Raw genomic sequence first — 25,896 nt, 5'->3', positions numbered from 1 at the left:
TACTGTAATGGTAAACAAAATACTTCATTGGTCAATATTTAAGTACACCATTGGCTGAAAGTACAGTAGTAGTATATATTGCATCCTAGGACTGCACAATTGCACTAATGCCCTCCCGTTTGTAGGCCTGACCCAATGTTCTTGTTAAAAAGTCTGACAGCAGTTGGCAGGAAGGAGCGGCGAAATCTCTCTTTGGTACAGCGAGGGTGTAACAGTCTATCACTGAAGGAGCTGTGGAGTGTTCTCAGAATGTCATTGAGTGGGTGGGCTGGGTTGTCCAGCATTGATGACAGTTTTGCCGTCATCCTCCTGCCCCCCACTGAGTCCACAGAGTCCAGGGTGCAGCCCAGGACAGAGCTGGACCTCCTCACTAGTTTGTCCAGTCTCTTTTTGTCCCGGCCCGAGATGCCTCCTGCCCAGGAGACCACTCCATAGAAGATGACTGATGAAACCACCAAGTCATAGAAGTTCCTGAGGAGTGTTCCCCGAACGCCAAAGGACCTCAGCCTCCTGAGTAGGAAGAGTCTGCTCTGACCCTTCCTATAGAGAGCGTCTGTGTTGTCGCTCCAATCCAGTTTATTGTTCAGATGAACACCCAGGTACTTGTAAGTTGAGACCCTCTCAACGTCTGTTCCCTGGATATTCACTGGTGCAGGTGGAGAGTGCCGACGCTTGCGGAAATCCACCACCAGCTCTTTGGATTTCACAGCGTTGATTTGGAGGCGGTTCTGCTGACACCAGTCCACGAACCCCTGCGTAACCCCTCTGTACTCCCGATCGTCACCGTCAGTGATGAGGCCGACAATCGCAGAGTCATCAGAGAACTTCTGCAGGTGACAGGTTGTGGAATTGTATTTGTAGTCCGAGGTGTAGAGGGTGAACAGGAAGGGAGCCAGAACAGTTCCCTGCGGCGCTCCCGTGCTGCAGAGGAGCACGTCAGACACACAGTCCTGTGTCCTCACGTACTGTGGCCGGTTTGTGAGGTAGTCGTGGATCCATGTGATGAGGTGGTGGGCCACTCCCGCCTGCTCCAGCTTGTCTCCCAATAAGGCGGGCTGGATGGTGTTGAAAGCACTTGAAAAATCAAAGAACATGATCCTCACCGTGCCCCCCGCCTTCTCCAGGTGGGAGAGTGAAGTGTGGAGCAGGTAGATGATTGCATCATCCACACTGATACCAGGCTGGTATGCGAATTGGAGTGGGTCTATTGAGGAGCTGACCAGGGGGCGCAGATGGACGAGGACCAGTCTCTCCAGGGTCTTCATCAGATAAGACGTCAGCGCCACTGGTCTGAAGTTGTTGAGCTCCTTTGGATGAAACAAATGCAATAATTCATGCGTTCATTTTCTTTTTTATTCAAAACATTAACAGCCAAGAAGTCCATACACTCAGGCTAAACCTGGGTGTGCCAGTGTTGGACCGGTTTTTTTTCAATGGAGAGGATCTCCAACCGGACGTTCGCCTGAGCAGGGACTCTTTCAGAGTGTTGCTCACCCTCCTGGACCAAGTCCGACGACATGGATGGGGTGTCGAGATTGAGGTCCAGTTCTTTCTCTTCTGGCTGGCGAGTTGGGCATCATATCGGGTGGTGGCATGAGCATTTGGGATACCGCGGTCCACCGTCCACTACATTATCCACCGGGTCACTGGGGAAGTGGTGGCTCCACTTCCCCAACACTGCAGGAGACCTTCAGACAGTGACCCAGGTATTTGCAGGGCTGGCGAGGCACCATGCACTTGCAAAAGTTGCTGGAGCAATAGATGGTTGTCATGTCCGAATCAAGCCTCCAAGTTCCCTTGATGGTCATGACTTATAAGAACCGCAAGCTTTTCAGCAGCATAATTATGCAAGCTGTATGTGACCATCAGAGTCGCTTTCTGGACATCTACATGGGCTGGTCTGGATCAGTCCACGACTCTAGGGTCCTCCGGCACACTCCCCTTTACCAAAGATGGCTGTATCCTCCTCCAGGGCACTTCATCTTGGCAGATGGAGGGTACTCGTGCCTCCAGCGACCACTCTCCCTCATCACTCCTTACAAGCGGCCGGGGCAGGGTGTGTGGGCCCGGCGCTTCAGCATTCATCATTCCAAGGCGCACAAACATGGTAAAATATCAGTAGATGGAAAAATAGATTCATATAAAATGTAATGGATGGTTAATAAATCAATCCCATCTTTTGTAGTGACATGGCAGCCATCATTTGCCCCAGCCACCCCTGCAAACCCCCGCGTAATGGATGATGTCGTGGACACTGCAACCGGTATGATGCCCCACTTTGAGTCAGGAGAGGAAGATCAGGACTCTTGATCGTGCCCCATCCATGTCATGGGTCCTGGAAGAACGGTTCCATCCATGCGCCAAATGAGTCACTAGCACACTCAGGTTTATCCTGCAACTGTTATGAACTGGGGAATGCTTTTTATTTATTTCCTGTGAATAGTTATTTCTGTGAATTTACTGTGATTTATGATGTACTTAATTGATCCATTTTGTTTGTCCCGAAGTTTTTCATTAAAGTAACAGTTTGTAAGCAAAACAGACACATGGTGGCCTCTTCATATTATTGTAAAAGTTTTGGTCTTTTACAAACCTGGGCTTTTTCACTTTTGTTTAAAGAAGCTGATCTAAAGATGTGACTGCGACAAATACATGTAAACACATGTGAAATAAATTGTTGAGCGATACAAACTAGTTCATCTGTTTTGAAAGTACCCTGGTTTTTGTTTACTTTTAAATGAATGTTATATAAATTTCAGTCTTGAACACCAAGCATTATTTTTTTTATTTTGATCAATCATTTTTTCCATTAAGTTGAAAAACCTTTCGAACGTCTCCCTCCTCTCAGTTGCCCTTCTCTTCTCTGCCCACCTCTGTCTCTCCAATTTTTGTCTCTGCACGTCTAAATCCAGTTTGTAGTCTTATTTCATGAGTTAGATTCAACAAAGGCAATTTTATTTCTTTGTTTTGCTTCCTACTATTGAAATATATATTACTTAAATATTCTAGTATCCTATTTCATATCCAATTCCCAACAAATCACCACATTAAGGTAGAGAACATAATAATTAATGAACAGTTCTGTTCCATACTTTTAGTGAATAATCACAACACATAAGAGTCAGGGGGGTACCCGAGGTACGACGCGGGTACACAACCCAAGAAAGATTAGGAACCATTGAATTAGCGCATCTTGAGTAAATGGATGGAAATAGATAAGATGATAACCCGTCAAATGTTTTTCCCAAGATTAATAGTTTTTTACACCATGCACTGGCTGCGGAGAACTTGGCCCCCGTAAAGAGGCTGTCGTATATACGATTCCCCCCGCAGCTTGATCAGCCGCGCGGTCATCTCCTTGCTCCCTAAAACACAAGGGAAAGATTAAATAAAATAATGCTAACTTGCAGAATTACGACAATTCAAATGTTTCAGCCGTACCTTCCTCGCTCTGTCTAACATATTAAGTACATTCTCAATTGGCTTCCCATTTGGCTGTTGCGACACAATGTGTCGTCCCGTTAAAATTTGCTAGCCCCCACTTGCGTTGCGTCAAACACATCAATCATGTCGCCCGGCACAGATTTGCACCTATCAATGTGAACTGTAGATTTTACACTGTATGTAACTGCGTTGCAGGATTTGCTCAAGTCTCGTTTTGTCTGACTGCAGCATGAGATTGAGCATGATTAATTAGTTTCTTAGCACTGGGACCTATTGCAAGTACCAGTGGTGCAATGCTTAATAAATTTACCCATTATTCATAAATTATCGTAAAACGTGCTTTTTGTTTTAGCATTCACACTTGTACTGCCTCAGACTGCTCTGAGTGAATCCGTCTGCAAGGGGAAAGGTGGCTCCATCTCATAAAACATTTGTTTGCCTGCCATGGGCTACAAAACCATGAACACGATTAGGAAGAGTACAAGGGCACTGGTCCCTCCTCTCTGCTGTCACCCCTCAGTATTCCCTCTGATTTTGTGTAATCTGATTTGGAAGTATAATCCGACAATGATTTTCTGCAGCGCCTTTTAAAATGTGCACACAAGCCCAAAAAATAAGAGTATTAAATTCCGGCAGTCTTCTGTTACATCTCACGCACACCACTATATTATATTGCTGTTTAATGACAAAAGTGTCCCATATTTGACATAACAGAGAGATTATGTACATAACATAATGTTGAGGATGATCATGAAAAACCCCACAAGGGAACACAGGAACACATTAATAATCTGCAATATAATATCTGCAATAAAAATAAAAACTCCGGTGATTTCTTGTTGAAAAATGTCTTATATAATTAGGTCACTGCTGTGTTTAGGTTGCAAAGTCAGTTTTGTTTGAATGGTGCCAATTCACAACATTAGTTACAAATTAAGCAAGTTAAGGAGCGCGCTCGCTATACATCTCCGCATAAGATAATTGCCCAATTCATTTTGTGGCCAATATGTAATATCAACATAAATTTACTCTCCTTCCAATTCATTGAATTTCAATATAACAGATCAGAAGTTATGATGTTTGCTCCCAGTGGCCTTGTATTTCTCATCCTTCTGACTTGGGCCTCCTGGCTTCTTATGTAAAGTTGAAAGTCTTGAACTTGGGCCTTAAACTGGACAGTGTTTTTAAATTGGACTTGCCAATTGGTGCTGTTGTAAAATCCAGTTTTCTTTTCATTTAGGGCAACTGGCTAAGGTAAAATCTCCTTTTTCAACTGCACTTTGCCACAGTAATTCATGCCCTCGTCACATCTCAGATGGATTACTATAATGCACTTGACTTTGGAGTCAGCCAATCCTCCATAAAGCGTCTCCAGTTGTTCCAAAATGCTGCTTCTCATCTTTTTACTGCCTCCCGTAAGAGGGAGCACATAACTCCTACTTCTTAAAACTCATTTTTATTCTTTGGTTTTTGACTCAGCACAAGACTTGGTTTTGGTTTTACTATTTTTGTGCTTTTTACTGTCTTCGTTATTAAAGACCTCGTGTGTCCAAAAACATGCATGGTAGGTTAACATAACACAGAACACTCCAAATTGTCCCTAAGTGTGATTGTGAGTGTGATTGGTTGTTCTTCTGTGTGCCCTGCGATTGGCTGGCAACCAGTTCTGGGTGAACCCCTCCAACTGCCCAAAGACAGAGCTGGGATAGGCTCCAGCACTCCCGCAACACTCGTGAGGATAAGTGGTTTGGATGGATTGATGGCTTTCGGACTCGATTTCTGACTCGCTTCCTACACTTCCCATGTGGACCCCCTCTTTGTTGTTGTTGAAATGGCATTACACTACCAGATTTAGCTTGCCAGGATCTCACTTGGGGAAAATTATTACTTTGTCAAATATATGACTTAGAAATGTTTTTTTTCATGCCTTATTTTATCTATTATGTGCTATTTACTTTGAAAATTACTTCACACTTGGTCTTTAATTTGTTTTGTTTGTTGTTGTATGACTTACTTTTGTTCCACGTATAGCACTTTGTATCCAGCAGTGGTTGTCATAAAGTGCTTGATAAATACAGTTGAGTAGAATTGAGTTCCATCCAAAATGTTGATGATGATGTCTGCCCCAAGCCTGTGTTTTTCTAATAAATATGTTGTAGAATTTTACCTGCAGCGAAGTTCTCAAAACAGCTCTCACCCTGTCTTACAGGTGCCCACAGATGGCTTGACGGGACTGCTGGCTGAGCCCCAGGTGGCCATGTTCTGCGGTAAACTCAACATGCATGTCAATGTGCAAAGTGGCAAGTGGGAAACGGATCCCTCAGCCACCAAGAGCTGTGTTGGTACCAAGGAGGGCATCCTGCAATATTGCCAGGAAGTAAGTGGCTCTAAGTCTATTGTTGTATTTTCTGTTGGTGATCTCGAGGGCTTGTGGAGGGGGTGGGGTTGGGGGAATTGGTGAGCGGAGAAATAGTCAGAGAAATGCATTCAGTACTTGATCTGTATTTAGCCTATTGTGAGTTTATATAACATGGTTATTTTTGTCTCAGCAAGCAAAAAAGAAAATAATTATAATTTTCCATTTAGGTGTAAAATTGGGCACATTTTCACATATATTGTGTATATTTGCCTGCAGATTTACTGCATTACCTCATTGTTTGGTAAACATGTGTACATGAGTGTTATTCACAGTAAACAAGCCCCTTCTCGTTGCAAGCATATTCTCGAAAAATATAACAGAACCAAATTTGTTCAGTAGTAGGAAGTGTATTTTTTTTCTTAAAAACTAAAATGTTGCTGATGACAGATTTGTTACAGAGTAAAAACAGGTTCTTTAAAGAGATGACACTCATATGTTGTATGCTTCTGAGAGTAACGTAGAAATAAACACTAAGGGATCTATTGAAATGCCAATCCAATATACTACATTTGAAAAGTACCACAATGAAGAGCTCTCTGTGATCAGTTTTACATTTCAGTGCCGATAAGGAAGGATACTTTCAGAGGTCAATATCATGATAACCTGTGTCTGAAAACTTCAAAAATGAATTTCTCACATATGCAGGTGTTGGAGTTGAGTCACCGTGGAAATGAGAAGTACCGTATTTTTACGGCCAAAAGACGCGCCGTATCAAAGGGCGCAGCACCAGTTGAGGGTGCTATTTCTGTATTTGATACATAGATAGAACGCACCGTATCATTGGGCGCAAACAGAAGCGAGCAACCGAGCAGTCGTGCTGGCTGCTCAGTCGCGCTAGTGTGTTTTTAAAATGGCAGCGGGAGTTCGGTGGTACTTTATTTTAGCTTTTAACAACGGGCTGAAGTTGTCCTCATCCAAAAAAGCACCAAGTCCTTGTCTTCTGTATCCAGGATAAACAGCTGGACACGTTCTCCACCAAACACGAGAGTCATTATCAGTCTGCCTCGCCGTCTCGTTGCCGCGCAGCCCCTCAGATGGGATGCCGACATAATGCCGGCGTGAGCAAGTCACTAATCAACAAACGATGTGCGGTCACGGTCTTACATCAAAACTAAAACTATCACCCCAAATCAACTGAATAGCATAATAGTGTAGGCCCAGCAAAATTCCGCCTCTGAGCCTACCATACTAAAACAGAAGATAGCGTGGCTAGCTGTTTTCAAAAAGGCAACAGGAGCAAAACTGAGTTTGGTTGTATTTTATTGAACTATTTAACAATGTACTCACATTATTATTAATCAGTCATCATCCACAAATCCATCAAAATCGTCTTCTGTATCAGAAATAAACAGCCGGGCAAGTTCTCCCACAAACACGCCAGGTTCCCTCTCGTCATTGTCAGATTCCCCGTGTCGCTGCTGCGTGCGGCTCCTCATGAAGCCGGCCTTTGCGAACGCCCTAACAACAGAGCTAGCAGACACGTTTGCCCAATTAGGGGCATTGGGGGCTGCTTTGCACTGGGGGCGTGCCCTTGCGTTGTCATTCACGGCCATCTCCCCTCTCACGTCCGCCTGTTTTCGTTCACGCCCATCGTTCCCCTCTCACGCCCCCTGCTGTCGTTAGCCACGCCCGCCTTCTCTCTCTATATAAGCAGTGTGCAGGCAGTTAATGTTCGCAGTCAGCCCAGCGGTGCACTTGGTCCACTTGGTCCACATAATGGGCGCTCCGCCTCAAAAGGCGCCCTGGCTTTTTTGGACGAGTTTCAGGACTTTAAAGTGCGCCTTATGGCTGCGAAAATACGGTAGTTAGTAAATCGACCTTTAAAAGCCAAACTTACTCCAATGCGTGTTCGTTTTTTTGTACTCAAGAAGAAAAGGGTCAAATAAAGACTCAACAACTGATTAGAGTTGCGATATTTAGTTTCTTCAATTTCTGGAGTTCAGGAAATAGTACAAAGACAGATATCTGGGCGGCTTTTTCTTAATCTCACGAGAAACTGCACTCGGGCGAGCACAGTCGAAAAATGTGCACCATCTTTCAGCCCAGCTTCAGTTTTTATAGGAGTTTTTTATGCCAAGGGTAATGTAGGTTGAATCGGTCGTCCTCGCTCCCTCCCACGGCACGGGTTTGTGTCCAAGGGAAGGTCCTCCACAGGTTAGTCATCGTCTGGATAGTTGATACCCGTCTGGTCCCCATGACTGGCATGCCAAGGCTGGCCTTCTCCGGCGGGCAGTCTCTCCGTCTCTCTCCCCGCTGGCATTCTTCTGTAATCTTGTTGGTGTGCATGTATATGCAGGTATACGCGTATGTGTGTGTGTATGTGCAGGTGTATTTATATGTGCCTGTGTATGTGTGCGTGTATGTGCAGGTGTATGTATGTGTCTGTGTATGTGCAAGTGTGTATGTGCGTGTGCTCCGATCTCCAATTGTTATGTCTATCGGAATGTGTGCCCAATTTGGTATGTTTGCATCTCTACAGCCAATGTGGAGAATGTGCTTTGTCGTCTTTGTCCATCAAGTGCTGTGAATGTTAGGGCAGCTCATGGAAATGCTATGTGTGCAAATCTGTTTTCACCACTTAGAATTTCAATAAAGTTCACACATTTAAACTAAGTACTATAAATTTAGTTTATGAGAATAAGATAATAAATCAGTAAATATCAGGACTACAATCCCAGTCATTCTTGTGACCCATGCTTCCAGTTTCATTTGATAAATGCTTCTTTTTCATCAATGTTTAAAATATTCAGTAAATATGAACCTGCTAACTTTAATAATCGACATTCTGTCCCGTATGTGTTTAAAATAATGCCAGGAATCGTAATACAATCCTTCACAGGTTTATCCAGAGCTTCAGATTACCAATGTAGTGGAGGCCAACCAGCCCGTCAGCATCCAGAACTGGTGCAAGAAGGGTCGCAAGCAGTGTCGCAGTCACATGCACATCGTAGTGCCCTACCGCTGTTTGGGTGAGTTCAAATTAATGGGAGTGGTACATTGGCTCTGAATTTTTTAATTTGTTCTTTTCCCTTAAGCATTTGCAAGTAGTGTTAGCAGACCACTGCAAATGAATGCATTGTATTGTATTGCACACGCCCCATTTCCAGTAATTTTGGCTCGTTGTGTAAAATGTAAATAAATACAGAATACAATCATCTGTAAATCCTTTGCAACTATAGTATGTGAATACACAGCAAAGACAAGATATTTAGTGTTTAAAATAATAAACTTTGAGTCTTGGGGCGGATTTGTTTTCTGTTGCAAAAATTCATTTTGAATATGATACCTTGAACACGTTCTAAAAAAGCTGTGTTACATCATCTTTCCTTTTGACAACACTCAATAAGCGTTTGGGAATTGAGCGCACAGTTGAAGTTTTTTATTTTGTTTCCATTCTTGCTTGATGTACAACTTCACTTGCTCAACAATCTGGGGTCTTCATTCTCGTACTTTGTTTTTCATAATGCGCAACACATTATCAATGGAAGTCCAGTCGGGACTGCTGGCAGGCCAGTCAAGTACTCACACTCTTTTACTATGAAGCCATGCTTTTTTTGTTGCTTTGTCGTTGTCTGTTTGATGAAATTATGCACTGTAGATGTTGAAATCCTTAAATTCTTTGCAATTTTACATTGGGAAAACGCTGTTCTTATGATGTTGGGAGTATTTGCCTGTCTAAGGTGGTCAGCCTTGCCATTGCACCTTTTATACACAATCATGACACTCACCTGTTTTCAATAAACCTGTTCACCTGTGTAATATTTCAAACAGGTGTTTTTTGAGCAGTTTTCAACTTTCCCTGTCTTTTCTTGCCCCTGCCCCAGCTTTTTGGGAACATTTTGCAGGTATCAAATTCAAAATGCATTTGCATTTAAAAAAACAAAAAAAAATAAAAAAACTAGAACATCAGTATGAAGATTACATAACTTGTTATTGCAATGTATAGGTTAAAATTGATTTGTGCATAACCCTACTTGATTGAGTTTTGCAACTACATTTAATGTATTTTTCACAGAACAAAACAATGTTATGTTAATAAGCAAATGAAACTAATCTGCTTACATGATAGTTGGTTATTTTTTGCCCCCTGTCACCATTAGAGTCAGATAAGGTAAGGGTACATTGTTTGTTATGGTTAAATGTGTTCTCTGTGACCCTTCTCTGAGAAACAGTGGGCAGCAACCATGTCACACCCTGGGTGCCCAACCCGATCTTGTGGCCTTTGGTCAATGACCTCACTGAAAATCCGCCAAACTTTGTTTTGAGACCATGCAAAAGCTGACCATTTATTGTGTATAAAGTATTGATATTGATTGCTGTTATTTGTGCTGCAGTGGGAGAATTTGTGAGTGATGCCTTGCTGGTTCCTGACAAGTGCAAGTTCCTGCATCAGGAACGCATGGACCAGTGTGAGAGCCACCTGCACTGGCATACTGTGGCCAAGGAAGTGAGGACACACATACACGCACACACGCGCACACACATATCATTACTGCATTAGACAGCAACAATAGACCTTTCCTCTCAAACTGTCCTTGTAATTCTGAACAATTCTCTAGTCCTGCACAGACCGGACCATGAATCTCCATGACTACGGAATGCTTCTCCCATGCGGTATTGATCGTTTCCGAGGGGTGGAGTTTGTGTGCTGTCCAACTGAGGCTGAGCACGACGCTGACAGTGCCGAGCAGGATGGTGATGATTCTGATGTTTGGTGGGGTGGAGCAGAAACTGACTATTCTGATAACAGGTACCTGATGTATTACTGGGATGTTTATATGTAGAAATTGAGAAAGATGAAAGAACCTGTCACTCAGCTGCGTAACTGAAAGATTATGATAATGCCGTTGGTACATGGCCTGGGTAAACGTTTCAAATGAAGGTGGGATGGTTGGTATTTCCAGCTCATCATGGAATTAAGTGGTCGCAGACAAATTCAGTGCACGTGGCAACCCGTTCCTCATGACTAGACTCACCCAAACATAAGGAGGAAATGACAGCTATGCGCAAATATATTTATTAATAAAAGGGAGTGGTCAAAGTGTTAAATTGATGGGTTTAATTGTCCTTAGGACATATAGCTATCACAGCATGCAAATAAAGTTGTAGTCAAAAGTTTATAGAAATTCATTAAGGCAACTTTATTTATTTATCACATTTCATTCTCAAGGCAGTGCTATATGCTTCACACAACCAAATGTACAACAGCATTTACAAACAAAACATTCAAAAGTAAAGCAGAAAAACAAAAGTAGCTTAACAAAATTACTAAAAGAAGGAAGCTTGACAACATTAAAACCACCTTAAAAAATATTAAAGTACATTTATAAGTAAAGAAATAAAAAGTGGCTTTCTAAAATTGTAATTTAAAAAAAGAGCCTTGATATCCAATATTGGCATTCTGAAGCATTTGACCCAGAGGTAACATATACTGTATACAGCCTGAACAAAAGGGTCCAAGGACTGACCCTTGAGGGACCCCACATGTCAAGGCCATTCGGTCCGATTTGAAGCTTCCACTGGTCACAAAATAACTCCTTTCCTCCAAGTAGAACCTGAACCATTTTCGGAGTGTTCCGTTTAATCCAGCATTGCATTAAAGCTCAAGGTACAATCATGGTGGTTTAATGTGATTTACCAAGATTACAGTCATCTGTTAGTTCCATACTTCCGTTGTAAATTGCGTGTAAGTTGTTGTTCATCTTCTTTGACAGAAGTGTAGCCTTGAAGACTGGAGGCATTTTACAGAGAAGTTCCTTTGAGTTCATTTTTAATTTCCATTTTTTATTTTTGGACAGGATAGGGTTAAATAAATTGGATTATGCAGTTCAGAAGGTGGTGGTAATGCACCAAAAGATGTTTGCCAATGCCAAAAAATGGAAGAAGAAGAAGAAGCAACGATTGTCATGGCGACTTTTTTGGTTTTGGTTTCCACAAGTATTTAGGAGACACATTAATCCCCCAGGATTGTTTGTACCTTTGGCTACAATGCAATGTAGGTTTCTGGTTAAGGTAAAACATTTTAAGATTAAAAACAAATATTTATAAATAGTTATTAAGTTGATGTTTCATCATCCTCATCTGTTGCCGGGGTGCGGAGCACGCGTCGGCTCTCATCAATTTATGAACTCAGCCTATAATCAGCAGCTCGGTATTCTACATTTTGCAAAGGGAATTGTCTTATCATTTTAGCAGCTTTAAGTGTTTGGACTGTGAAGAGTCATCACCCACCCATCCAGAACCACCTTTCGCATTATATTTTTTGTTTGTGTTTGATATAGTCAAAAGGAAGGGGTTGTGCTATTTAATGCAGGGAAAATGTGAAGCCAAAATGTGATATTGGTGAAAATGCATGCCTCTCAGCACTCGCATGATTAGTGATAAATGATGAACAATGTTACAGAATAAATCAATGCGAATAATTACAAATCTGTGACCTGGATATTCAGAACTATTGGCATTCTGTACTCATAATCCTCACACTGTGTTTAATTTTCATTACATTTTCCTTTCCCATATTCTCCTCCCTTCTATGCCGCCTCGATTGCGTTTCCTCTGCCAGTATGGTGCGGCAGCCAGAGCCAGCAGAGCAGCAAGAGGAAACTAAGCAATCTGTGTTGGAGGAGGAGGCGACTGAGGAAGATGATGAGGAAGAGGACGTGTTGGACAATGACCAAGATGGAGATGGGGAGGATGATGAGGAGGATGAAGAGGAAGACATTGCTGACACGCTTGATAACGATGGTGACGAGCCGGCCACCAATGTTGCCATGACTACAACCACTACCACCACCACCACTGAGTCAGTTGAGGAGGTTGTCACGGGTGAGGTAGCACTTCTGAGGCACATGTGTTCCAATGTCAACTCATCTGCGGAGTTGTGAAGGGAATGAACATATTTTCACGACAATAGGGCGCACCACACTAAAGGGAACGGTCCCATCTCCGGGTGCTATTTCTGTATTTAACACATACATAGGACGTACCGTATTATTGGGCGCAAGCATGTCAACACATACCTTAATGTAGCATGCATGCGCGCTAAAACATAAGATAGCATAAATGTTCAGTTGTCCTTTATTGAAGTATTTAACAATACAGTACAAAGCCATCAAAGTCCTTGTCTTATACAAAATGAACATTTGGGCAAGTTTATCAAACACGGCAGGTTCCCTCTTGTCATTGTGTGTCTCACTCTCTAACAGCAGTGCAAGCAGACACATAAGCTTAACCATAGCTTGGTCACACAATGCTCATGTAGGCAAGTCACTTCTCAACAGACTATGTATGGTCTCGGTGTTGCATCAAAACCAAAACTATCACCCAACTTAACTCATTCACTGCCATTGATAGAAGCCAAAAAGTGCATTCATTTTACCTGGGCTGGCAGTGGATTATTCACATCCCAAGTGCTGCAAAGCATTCTGGGAGTGCTTCAGCCTCAGCCAATCAGATGGGTGGTTAAAGAAATGTTGCGAGTGGTGTACTTTGGGCAGCGTCTGTTTTGTAAAGATTAATCTAACCTGTAATGTTTCCTGCTTGCAATGTTGAGTCAACATCAATGATATGACAAACTATGACATCGTGGACGGCGGCCCTTGTATCCAGCTTTCTTCCGCGCCATAAGCGTAACTGGTCTGTTGTCACCTGACTCTAGTCTCAAACCGTCACCAACAGAGGGTGCTAACACACTGTGTAATGCTCCCAGTCAGTCCAGCGGAGCGCTCTCAAACGTCACACATGTGCAGATTATTGGAACTTGGTCCACACATAAGGTGCTCCCCATTATAAGGCGCCCCGTCCATTTTGGAGAAAATTTGGGACTTTTAGGTGCGCTCAATGTTCGCGAAAATACGGGAAAGTTAAACTCAATATGATCCGTAGAAATAAATAAAACAAAATTTTCTTAGTGCAGAGCACTTTTGATTTCAGTGAAAGGGATTTTTTTGAGTGTTTTGAATTCAGTTACAGCTACTCTATATAATTTCTTAAATGTATGTAAGTATATTTGGGAGTGTTTTTCTTTGCAAAAAAGTGCAACTTGGTCAGAATACAAGTGACTATGTTAGCAGATGTATATGACATTGTTATCGAGTCGGTGTAGTGGATGTGGATGATGACCATTTTTTATGTGTATTTTCCAAGATGTGTGCTGGGCCAGTGCAGAGACTGGTCCATGCCGGGCCATGCTGCCCCGCTGGTACTTTGACCGCCAGGACGGCCGCTGTTCTCAATTTATCTACGGCGGCTGTGGAGGCAACAGGAATAACTTTGAGTCAGAGGAATACTGCCTGTCTGTCTGCAGAAGCATCAGTAAGTTCTGCTAGCAGCAGACAACCCAGAACAGCTACCCTCTTGACGGCGTGCCACTTGTTTGACTCTAACCTTCTGCAAGATGCTAACGGCTCATTCTGAACTTTCCCTATCTCCTACCTCCATTCCTGGCTAATATTTTAACTCTTCTCTACTTTGTGTGTTTTTAGTTTATTGTCCTTCATTCGATCTGACATGCAGTCATTTTCCTATTGCTGTAACTTATTTTAAGATTGATGGTTCATCCTTGTCACAGATCATTCAGTTGCGTGAATTTCAAACTTATCGGGACGCTTCATTCGATGAGAACCCAATTTCAATGGTTTGTCCTTCTGGCTCTGCCTCTATTTCATGACTGTGAATGGGTGTGTGTTTTCTTGAGAGTTGTGATTATAGTCAAAGTGAGAGTTTACTGCAGGAGCTCATTAATGCTAATATTGCTAATCGTGCGCCTCTGCCTTGGCCGAAGCTCTAAACATAATATTGTGCGTTTCCATTAATGTCCTGGTGAAATTTTTTTTTGTTTTCATGGAGACTGTGTTTTTATAGCTTGACTGCCGTTTAAGTGCTTTCCTTCAGAGTGAATAACATCCCGTGATTGGGTTTTTGTGTCTTGTGCAGTCATGCACCCTCAGACGACAATCACTTTTCAATTTATATCTGACCTTCATGCCCACACAAACACGCAAACCGCTTTTTGCTTGGTCTTACTAAAGATAATCAACTCTGCTGATTACCAGTAATTCAGGTTTCACGCCATGTGTCTTGGCAAGAAGTTAACGTTCAAGGCTGTAGTATTTTAGCTTAGTACAGAAAAGATAAAGAAAAGATAAAGATGTCCTTTAATAGTTCCACAATGGGGAAACTTGCAGTGTTACAGCAGCAAAGATATAGAATGACCGATACTGCACGCTGCTATTTAAAGCTGTATAACTGGGAGAGGATTTTAAAGGTTGTCATACAAAGGATGATGGATGACGTGAGGTGTTTACTTTGCTTGTTTCCTTTTGAACTATTCAGGTTTCCACTTGCTATCTTGTTTTCTTCCTCTCGTGATCTACTTTGAGCTCTACTGTATGTCCTTAATCAGCCAAATGTGACAATACAGGGATGCTTTTCTTGTATTCCCATCCCCGTCTCCTCATGTCTTTCCTTTTGTTGACATAGTGCCCACAGCCACTCCTGGTTCTCCTGACGCTGTGGACCACTACCTGGAGACACCTGCTGATGAAAATGAGCACACTCATTTCCAGAAGGTGAAAGAGAGTTTAGAGGCCAAGCACCGTGAACGGATGTCCCAGGTATGCATAGGATACGATGGTGACTTTCCCATAATATAATATTACATATGGGCTCACATGGGCTCACCACCTATGGGAGGGGCCAAAGGGGTTCGGTGCAATGTGAGTCGGGCAGCGGCAAGAGGCAGGGACCTTGTCGCTCTGATCCCCGGCTACAGAAACTAGCTCTTGGGACATGGAATGTCACCTCTCTGGCGGGGAAGGAGCCTGAGCTGGTGTGCGAGGCAGAGAAATTCCGACTAGATATAGTCGGGCTCACCTCCACACACAGCTTAGGCTCTGGTACCAGTCCTCTTGAGAGGGGTTGGACACTCTTCCACTCTGGAGTTGCCCAAGGTGAGAGACGCCGAGCAGGTGTGGGCATACTTATTGCCCCCCGGCTTGGCGCCTGTACACTGGGGTTCACCCCGGTAGACGAGAGGGTAGCCTCCCTCCGCCTCAAGGTGGGGGGACGGGTGCTGACTGTTGTTCGTGCTTATGCACCAAACAGCAGTTCAGAGTACCCACGCTTTTTGGAGTCTTTGGAGGGTGTGCTGGAGTGCGTTCCCCCTGGAGACTCCCTCGTTCTGCTGGGGGACTTCAATGCTCACGTGGGTAATGACAGTGAGACCTGGAAGGGCGTGATTGGGAGGAATGGCCCCCCCAATCTGAACCCGAGCGGTGTTCTGTTACTAGACTTCTGTGCTTGTCATGGATTGTCAATAACGAACACCATGTTCAAACATAACGGTGTCCATATGTGCACTTGGCACCAGGACACCCTAGGCCGCAGTTCGATGATCGACTTTGTAGTCGTGTCATCGGATTTGTGGCCGCATGTTTTGGACACTCGAGTGAAGAGAGGGGCAGAGCTGTCAACTGATCACCACCTGGTGGTGAGTTGGCTCTGATGGTGGAGGAAAATTTCGGTCCGACCCAGATGAGACCCAAGCATATTGTGAGGGTCTGCTGGGAAGGCTTGGCAGAATCCCCTGTCAGAAAGAGTTTCAACTCCCACCTCCGGCAGAACTTTGCCCACGTACCGGGGGAGGCGGGAGACATTGAGTCTGAGTGGACTTTCGTGCCTCCATTGTTGAGGCAGCCGATCGAAGCTGTGGACGCAAGGTGGTCGGTGCCTGTCGTGGCGGCAACCCCCGAACCCGCTGGTGGACACCGGCAGTAAGGGATGATGTCAGGCTGAAGAAAGAGTCCTATCGGGCCTTTTTGGCCTGTGGGACTCCGGAGGCAGCTGACAGGTATCGACTGGCCAAGCGGAATAAGGCTTCGGTGGTTGCCGAAGCAAATACTCGGGCGTGAGGACATGGAAAACAACTTCCAGACGGCTTCGAACAAATTTTGGTCCACCATCCGTCGTCTCAGGAGAGGGAAGCAGTGTACCATTAACACTATTTATCGTGGAGATGGGGTGCTGCTGACCTCGACTCGGGACGTTGTGAGTCGGTGGGGAGAATACTTCGAAGACCTCCTCAATTCTACCGACACGCCTTCCATTGAGGAAGCAGAGCCTGAAGACTCCGTGGTGGACTCACCTATCTCAGGGGCTGAAGTAACCGAGGTGGTTAACATGCTCCTCGGTGGCAAGGCCCCGGGGGTGGATGAGATCCGCCCGGAGTTCCTTAGGGCTCTGTATGTTGTGGGGCTGTCATGGTTGACACGCCTCTACAACATTGCGTGGACATCGGGGACACTGCCTCTGGATTGGCAGAGCGGGGTGGTGGTCCCCCTTTTTAAGAAGGGGGACCGGAGGATGTGCTCCAATTATAGAGGAATCACACTCTTCAGCCTCCCTGGTAAGGTCTAGTCAGGGGTACTGGAGAGGAGGGTCCGTCGGGAGGTTGAATCTCAGATCCAAGAGGAGCAGTGCGGTTTTCGTCCTGGCCGTGGAACGGTGGACCAGCTCTACACTCTCTACAGGGTCCTTGTGGGTGCATGGGTGTTCGCCCAACCAGTCTACATGTGTTTTGTGGACTTGGAGAAGGTGTTCGACCGTGTCCCACGGGGACTTCTGTGGAGCGTGCTCCGGGAGTGCAGGGTACCGAGCCCCTTGATACGGGCAGTTGGGTCCCTGTACCACCAATGTCAGAGTTTGGTTCGCATTGCCGGCAGTAAGTCGGATTCGTTTCCAGTGAGGGTTGGACTCCGCCAAGGCTGCCCTTTGTCATCGATTCTGTTCATAACTTTTATGGACAGAATTTCTAGGCGCAGTCGAGGCGATGAGGGGATCCGGTTTGGTGACCTCAGTATTTCATCTCTGCTTTTCGCAGATGATTTGGTACTGTTGGCTTCCTCAGGCCGTGATCTCCAACTCTCACTGGAGCGGTTCGCAGCCGAGTGTGAAGCGGTTGGGATGAAGATCAGCACCTTCAAATCTGAGACCATGGTTCTCAGTCGGAAAAGGGTGGAGTGCCCTCTCCAGGTCGGGGAGGAGATCCTGCCCCAAGTGGAGGAGTTTAAGTATCTTGGGGTCTTGTTTACGAGTGAGGGGAGGACGGAGCGAGAGATTGACAGGCGGATCGGTTCAGCCTCCGCTGTGATGCGGACGCTGTATCGGTCTGTCGTGGTGAAGAGGGAGCTGAGCCAAAAGGCGAAGCTCTCGATTTACCGGTCGATCTACGTTCCTACCCTCACCTATGGTCACGAGCTGTGGGTCGCGACCGAAAGAACAAGATCTCGGATACAAGCGGCCGAAATGAGTTTCCTCCGCAGGATGTCTGGGCTCTCCCTTAGAGATAGGGTGAGAAGCTCGGCCATCCGGGAGGGACTCAGTGTCGAGCCGCTGCTCCTCCACGTAGAGAGGAGCCAGATGAGGTGGCTCGGGCATCTGTTTAGGATGCCTCCTGCACACCTCCCCGGGGAGGTGTTCCGGGCATGTCGCACCGGCAGGAGGTCCAGAGGACGACACAGGACAGACACGCTGGAGAGACTACGTCTCCCGGCTGGCCTAGGAACGCCTGGGCATCCCTCCAGCAGAGCTGGAAGATGTGGTTGAGGAGCGGGAAGTCTGGGCTTTCCTGCTGAAGCTTCTGCCTCCGCGACCCGACCCCGGATAAGTGGCGGATAATGGATGGATGGATGGATAATATTTAGTCATTATTTTCATTAAAATCGTCAATAAAGTATATTAATGAATGCTATATGTCGTGAGCAGAAAGAGGTTTATCTCTGTAGCTGGGATAAGGAACGATGTTTTCTTTTTTTAATAGGGAATTGTGGGCGGAGAAGTAGTGCCAAAAACGGATAAGTGCATCTGTTTATCCTCCCCCCGATGGGATGCCTGAACCATTTTTTTCTTCTAATTGCTTTCTTGAATGAAGTGATTCACAGCAGATGGTGAACACTGCGCAGCAACAGCTTTAAAGCTGCAGACGAGGACACCTTGCGTCGAACTTGGAATGACGTTTCCTTTTGCTGGAGTTTGTTCTGAGCCCTTGTTTTTGCTTGACTGACTTCAGGCTCCGCATCATCAGGTTTTGCACAGTTGACTTCCCCATTATAGATGCTGCTGTGTGCCGGGTACAGGCCTGGGCTCAGCCAGTGAGTCAGAGAGGATGCAACAGAACAGAGATAATACTTGTAAATGTCATCTCGATGCTCGCAGCCTGCAACGGAACGTTTGTGTGGATTTGTGACTTCCGACAGACAGTCATTCCTACAAATGCTTTTAGTATGGGATTATTTGGTATTATATTCCTTCCACTTGTCTGTAAAGCCCTATTGCATCACGTTTGTTTTCCTAGTCCAAACACATCGGTTCCAAAAGGTGAGATCATGGGCAGAAAAGCAGTGGTGCAGCAACAATGTCGGGATCGATGTCCTGTGATGTATTAATTATCGTTATAGCTGTAGTTTTCTCTCAGCTTGGTAGCAGCCGCTTTCAGCAGTCACATAATTCTTAGTAAATGACCATTTGTAGTTTATGTGCATGATGTCTCTCTCGACATGTGCTCAGGTGATGAGAGAGTGGGAAGAGGCTGAGAGGGAAGCAAAGAATCTTCCACGCGCTGACAAGAAGGCTGTCATCCAGGTATCATCTGCCTTATTCTGAGCATTCAAAATGCTGGCTAAGGATATTCTTGTCATGTCATTACTTTAAACCTTTCAACTGTGCATTTTAGCGTTTCCAAGAGAAGGTAGAGACACTGGAGCAGGAAGCAGCCAGTGAACGCCAGCAGCTTGTGGAGACTCACATGGCCCGAGTGGAAGCTCTTCACAACGACCGCCGCCGCCTGGCTCTGGAGAGCTACCTGACCGCCCTACAGCAGGATCCCCCCAGGGTACACATGCACACACGCACGCACACAGGCACACACACATGCGCACACACACGCGCACACCCCCCCACAGCCACACACTCACACTTTTAACAGTGTCTTTTTTTAACAGTTCATTTATAAATGACATATTTTGAGTGGCCAAGTCTGTATATTGTCCTCTATTGCTGTTCTTCCTTTGTCTTCTAAAGCACTGAGACCATATCAAGGCTTAAAGCGATAATGGAAAAGCTTTGTAACTGACTCAGGAGTCTCAATTTCACAGTTCATAAATTAGTAGTAGTAGTAGTAGTTTCTCACCAATGTCTCCAATCGTGCGCCTCCACCTCACTAGCTGCCGTGTTGTGCCTGTCGCAGCCTCGTCATGTCTTCAGCCTGTTGAAGAAGTATGTGCGTGCTGAGCAAAAGGACAGACAACACACGCTTAAGCACTTTGAACACGTCCGTATGGTGGACCCAAAGAAGGCGGCGCAAATTAGGCCTCAGGTATCACGCACAAAACCACAAAATGTTACACCAAGTTAGTAAATTTGTGAGTAAATTGAGACAAAATCATCCTTTCAATATTCATACCTTATGTGAAATTTTTGTTTGGTGGCGTGCCGCTAGATTTTGATAAATGTTGGGAGACCCTGCGTCTAATGAACTTTGAATGTGGGGGTGTGTGTGTGTGTGTGTGTGTGTGTGTGTGTGATGCTACAGGTGCTGACCCATCTACGCGTCATTGAAGAGCGCATGAACCAGTCATTGGGACTTCTCTACAAGGTGCCTGGTGTGGCTGATGACATCCAGGACCAAGTTGGTAGGTCTCGCACCACTCTGCCCTGGAGAGATTCACTCCCCTAGTGTTTTGTTGTAAATGTGATATTTCATTATTTACGAAGCTGTCTGTTTCCTCCCCAATTCCAAATCTTGTGAGGCCGATGTGAAATGTGGTGGTGATTGTGTTACTTGTAACAGTGGGATTGAAAGCTCTAAACTCTATGCATTTTTTTAACCGATAAAGACATTGCAGTTATTTGACCCAATTCTTCAGTGCATTTAAATCAAATTGTTTGTTGGGAAGATAAATCTGCCTGCAGTCCCCATCTCCCCCCACCTGTGCTTATTGGAGTTACATGCGTCACACAACCATCTGTGTCTCTGAGACTGTGACAGTCTGTACTGCACTGTGGATGATGCACACAAAGCTCAGCTAGAAGAAAAAGCATTATATCAATGCAGATCTCAAAAACTGTTGACATTGTTTGAATCATTTGCATGAGTCATTATGTTTCCTGAATTTTTTTTCACAATTTCACCACTTGAACCGACACAGAAACAATCATTCATATTTATTTTGTGGTATCAGCAATGAGATAATAGTCCGGAAGATTTTTACTCCCTCCCTTGACCCATCTGCTTGTATTTCTCCTCTCATCAGAGCTTTTGCAGAGGGAACAGGCTGAGATGGCCCAAGAGCTGGCCAACCTGCAGACTGATGAGAGGGTGAGCTACGGTAACGATGCTCTGATGCCCGACCAGGAACTGGGAGATGGCCAAACCGAGCTGCTGACTCAGGAGGACACGCTCGGCTGGGGAGGAGTTGGCTTTATCCATCCCGAGAGCTTTAACCAGCCCAACACTGACAATCAGGGTGATTACCCCAAAATTTGCTCATTTGTGATAGTCGAGGTGGGAGTGGTATGAAAATCTGTCCATCATAACTGAAGTGTTGTTTCCTCCCCCCAGTTGAACCTGTTGACTCCCGCCCCAGTCTTGAAAGAGGTGTCCCCACACGGCCAGGTGGGTCTACATGAAACGTTTCTCCCACTGTTGTTTTGGCAATATTCATTAGAGAATTGACAGTGGACTCACTCTTATTTATATTGAAATCTGCCCAACACTGACGACATTAATTGTCTCCGGTGTGTGTGCGTATATGTATATATTATTTCTATATATATATATATATATATATATACATATATATATATATATATATATGTATATATATATATATATATATATATATATATATATGTATATATATATATATGTGTATATATATATATATATGTATATATATATATATATATATATATATATATATAATACAATAATATGAGAGAGGGGTGCGATTGGTTGGCAACCAGTTCAGGGTGTCCCCCTCTTACTCCTCGAAAATAGCTGAGATAGGCTCCAGCACCCCTTGCTACCCTTGTGAGGAGAAGTGGTACAGATAATGGATGGATGAGAGAGGGTAAATCAAACTAAATTGTGGTTGCACAAGTGAACACACCCTCTTATAGCTGGAAATGTGGTTGTGTTCAGAATTGACCATTCAAACTCATGTTAAATGGGAGTCAGGACAGACCTGGCACCATTTGTTAAAAGTGCGTCTGATTAAACCCAAATAATCTTCAGACGCCCCTTCTCCCAGCTTGTGTTACTGTGGTGTCTCTAAGCAAAGTTGCTTATGGCGTAGTTTTAGTCTTTGCTGGAGACGACGCCTTCTTTTCCCCTCTCCCGGCCTATGTGTGGACATTGCCTTACTTCGCTTTAGCCCCACAGCCAGTGTGTGCCACTAGAGCTGTGTGCCTGCTGTGGTGATGGCGTCCAAGACAGCGATAAGGTGAGAGAACTTGAGGCCAGCAGAAGCGAAAAACTATACACTTAGTAGCCTGGGCTTGGGCTGGGCTCGATAAATATCTCGATAAATTGAGCAGTTTTACCCCGATAACGATAAATGCACGATAAATTCCCCCGCGGACCAAAATCAAAATAAATGCAGGAAATGCATATAAACTGCTTTTTTTATTGACCAACTGGTACACATTACCTTCAATGAAAAATAAAAGTACAAAAATCATTTGTATAAACATTCCAAATAGCTTTCTTTGCATGACTTGAACAATGTCAAAAAGAACAGGAGAAAAGGGGTACCTCTCGCAAAATCTTTTTCTGCAAATAGATTGTGCCAAGATGCTGTAATGCCATTTGCAAAGGTCTAGAATTGTGTAAAGGTCTCTTGTAAACAATATAAAAAAATGCCATGTGCAAAGGAGCTTGTCGCCTGTAAACAAAATGCTAAATAAAAGGAAAAAAATGTCAATGAAATGCCAATGCCAAATAAACAAGTATGCATCTTCAGGAAAATGTACCTTCTCGAGTACTCTGGTGCTGTCGTCTATGTAATGCACAGTCAGGCTCAAACAGGGATCCATGTTGCGACTCGACCACAAGTCGAATGTGGATGCAAAATACTTGACATGTCTAAGCTCCCGTACCGATGTTGTCCATATTGTGAAGTAGGGTTTGCGACAAATATTTTCGTATCTCTTGCCGGCTACTTTAAATCCCTTGCGCTCCACTGTAGCTAGCGGGGCTCAATCTTTAGCTATGTGCAAGGCTATCGCGTCCACCTCTTAGACGATCTGTCGGTTGGTGTCGCCTCCGTGATGGGCTGTTGTCACTTGTCGAACCTTGCTTCTCACTTTGAACTTTTAGCTCAAGCTCCAAGTCAACAGCATAGTTGTGTTGTGGGTGGTGGAAAAAAAAGGTTGGACACTCTGTTTTGGGTGCTTACGACGCACTTTGTAATTCGTGTTCTTTCGTGTTGTTTATTTTCTTTTTGGGACAAGCGCAACAGGAACAACTTCAACTAACGTTACTTCGTCTTCCGCCGTGTCAGCCGCTTCTGTATTTGAATCGCCAACTACGACCGCGTCGTCTGTTTTCTTTCTTGTTCAGCTGGGTGGAGTCACGTGACTACACGCGCTAAAGGCGACTTAAAGGGGCATGAACATAGGCACAGACATGTGAAAAATGATGTCGGTCATTGTAATAAATTTCGGTAACGGTAAATTTTCGGTTTATCGCCCATCCCTAGTACTAACGCAAGGCTGCCCGCAACCATACCAGGTCTCACAACAAGAAGGTCGCCACAGCGTCGTCAGACAAATTACAATACCGTTGCAGCCTCAGGAGGACGAAACTACGCTCCTCCGATCAACTCATTCACAAGGCTCCCAGCGATGGGACAAAGATGTCAAAAGTCCTTAATTCCCTCGGGCAGAGAATAACGCAGCAGTATACCATCTGCCACAGGAGAAGAAAAGAGGTAACAAACCTCTGGTGACATCGGAATTTATACACGTCCAGGGGCATCTAGGGGTCACAGGTCACTAATTTGGTGTGCATTTTCGAACTCCGCATGCGCCAAGGGAACATCCAGTGCTTTAGGTATCACTCCCTCGTGGTCAAAAGGGATGAAATTGAACGCCACTCTTTTGGGGTAGAGGTCTAATGTGGCACATCTTGATGTGGCAATATTTGCCTACTCTGTACAGGTTTTAGGCCACATTAAAGGTGGGAAAAGTTTCATATATTGTCTTGGTAACTTTTTGTATCCATTTTATGTATGCAAGCCTATGACCATTTCCACCTATTATACAGTCAATGACATTTTTGCTTTTCTTGCTAGTGACTGGAATGAAGATGGAGGCTATTCCTGAGCTCAAAATGGAGAAGGGGGACAGACAGAGCATTGAATATGAAGTTCACCACCAGAAACTGGTAAACGCACGCTCATGGTGCTCGACAGTCTGTAAAATCCTTCATCCTCAGTTCAGACATTTTATGTTTGTAGGTGTAAATATATTATACTGTCCTTAACACCACAAATGCATATGGAAAAATTTAAACTCAGATTAAAAAAACAAGAGGGCTGCCATATCAATATGAATTTTGTCTCACATCTCATCATCCAGAATTCCAGCTGGTGATTGCATAGGTGTAACATGACAAGTTTCTGTCCGTCAGGTCTTCTTCGCCGAGGATGTAGGCTCCAACAAGGGTGCTATCATTGGCCTGATGGTTGGCGGTGTTGTCATTGCAACAGTGATCGTCATCACCTTGGTGATGCTTCGGAAGAAGCAGTACACCTCCATCCACCATGGAGTCATTGAGGTCAGAGGCAGCTCACACGTGTATTGGGACAAGCTGTCATAGTCCCTACGTGTGTTGCGCATATGTGTAACCCAGCATCTCTCTGGCTCTGCTCCAGGTGGATGCTGCTGTTACACCCGAGGAGCGCCACCTCTCGAAAATGCAGCAGAATGGCTATGAGAACCCAACCTACAAGTTTTTTGAACAGATGCAGAACTGAGCGGGATGTCATATGCACACGCACATGCACACACACTCAGTCACACATGCAGATAGACATCTCATTCCATACCTTTAGCACCTTCCCTCCTCTCATCCCCTTCCCAGAGTAGAGTGATGTCAGCAGTGTGGCATGAACCAAGTTGTGACTGAGTATAATGAAGCTTTTGAAGCCCGGGTTTCTTCCACTACTGCCTGGGCGGATATTGTGGCCGATCCAATTTGCACGACGTTTCACTTTATAGGAGCGACATGCCTTTTAGTTAGAGAGAGTTTTTATGTTGCTCTGTTTGGGCCTGCTGATATATGGGAGTGGCCTCACCCAGTGCAAGCAAACCCACCATTAATGGAAGAAGCCTGTTCTCTCTATACTGATCCAGGGCCAGTGTGTTCTTTTTTCTTATCTTGTAGCAAATCTTGGTATGAAAAGCCTAATATGGCCTCTGATCAGCAGGACTGCGGTTACATGGCTCCATGGGCCTCATGCACTCCATTTTTAATGAGGAAAAAAAACAACATAATTTGTTTTTTAATAAAATATAGGTTTGAGTCAATCAGCATTTTTCCAGAAATGAGGTAATTTTTTTCCCTTTCTTGCACCTCTGCTGCACATTTCTTTCTACACTGGAGAATGATTAACGTGATTTACACCCAAAGCCCCCACCCGCCCAGCCACCCTCTTTCCTCTTTTGTTTGTGCATTCTTATGACAGCTGGGCTGTGTTAGGTGACACAAGGCTCCTAAGGCTAAATATATGAAGTTGATAATGAAAATGTTGATGGTGATGCTAGTAATTATGTATTCTGAATGAGCCGTTTTTAGTTTGATTTTTCTTAGGGGTTGGATTTTGTTTTTAAAAAAAAGATTGAAAACAGTTACAAAAAAAGATGTAAAGTCATTTTTTTAAACTTGTGTGATGTACTGAAGTTGTAGTTGTTCCTATGTAGTGCATGAAAAAATGACAGGATTTTGAAAGAAAAAAAACAAGATCTTAACACTG

At 44.4% G+C, this 25,896-nt stretch overlaps 1 protein-coding gene across 2 annotated transcripts in view; it reads left to right on the top strand.

Moving 5' to 3' along the window:
* appa (amyloid beta precursor protein a) overlaps positions 1–25,896 on the top strand; it is a 57,381-nt gene extending 31,485 nt beyond the window's left edge. Inside the window, exons 2-17 of one of the 2 annotated variants that reach the window (XM_088289334.1) lie at positions 5,654–5,821; positions 8,703–8,832; positions 10,198–10,310; positions 10,423–10,613; positions 12,426–12,688; positions 14,009–14,176; positions 15,344–15,477; positions 19,427–19,501; positions 19,593–19,751; positions 20,106–20,234; positions 20,451–20,550; positions 21,172–21,384; positions 21,480–21,533; positions 24,214–24,305; positions 24,552–24,698; positions 24,796–25,896. In XM_088289334.1, coding sequence (XP_088145460.1) covers positions 5,654–5,821; positions 8,703–8,832; positions 10,198–10,310; positions 10,423–10,613; positions 12,426–12,688; positions 14,009–14,176; positions 15,344–15,477; positions 19,427–19,501; positions 19,593–19,751; positions 20,106–20,234; positions 20,451–20,550; positions 21,172–21,384; positions 21,480–21,533; positions 24,214–24,305; positions 24,552–24,698; positions 24,796–24,897 — 2,238 coding nt within the window. In that variant the 3' untranslated portion in view covers positions 24,898–25,896. The remainder of the gene's footprint in view (positions 1–5,653; positions 5,822–8,702; positions 8,833–10,197; positions 10,311–10,422; positions 10,614–12,425; positions 12,689–14,008; positions 14,177–15,343; positions 15,478–19,426; positions 19,502–19,592; positions 19,752–20,105; positions 20,235–20,450; positions 20,551–21,171; positions 21,385–21,479; positions 21,534–24,213; positions 24,306–24,551; positions 24,699–24,795) is intronic. The other variant, XM_088289335.1, reaches the window with a different exon arrangement.

Source organism: Idiotropiscis lumnitzeri, chromosome 3 (genome assembly GCF_059441095.1).
Source record: "Idiotropiscis lumnitzeri isolate Australia: NSW breed Sydney's pygmy pipehorse chromosome 3, RoL_Ilum_1.0, whole genome shotgun sequence".
Classification (NCBI taxonomy): Eukaryota; Metazoa; Chordata; class Actinopteri; order Syngnathiformes; family Syngnathidae; genus Idiotropiscis; species Idiotropiscis lumnitzeri.
Note: the sequence above shows the minus strand (reverse complement) of the source record. Positions and strands in the feature narration are given on the sequence as shown.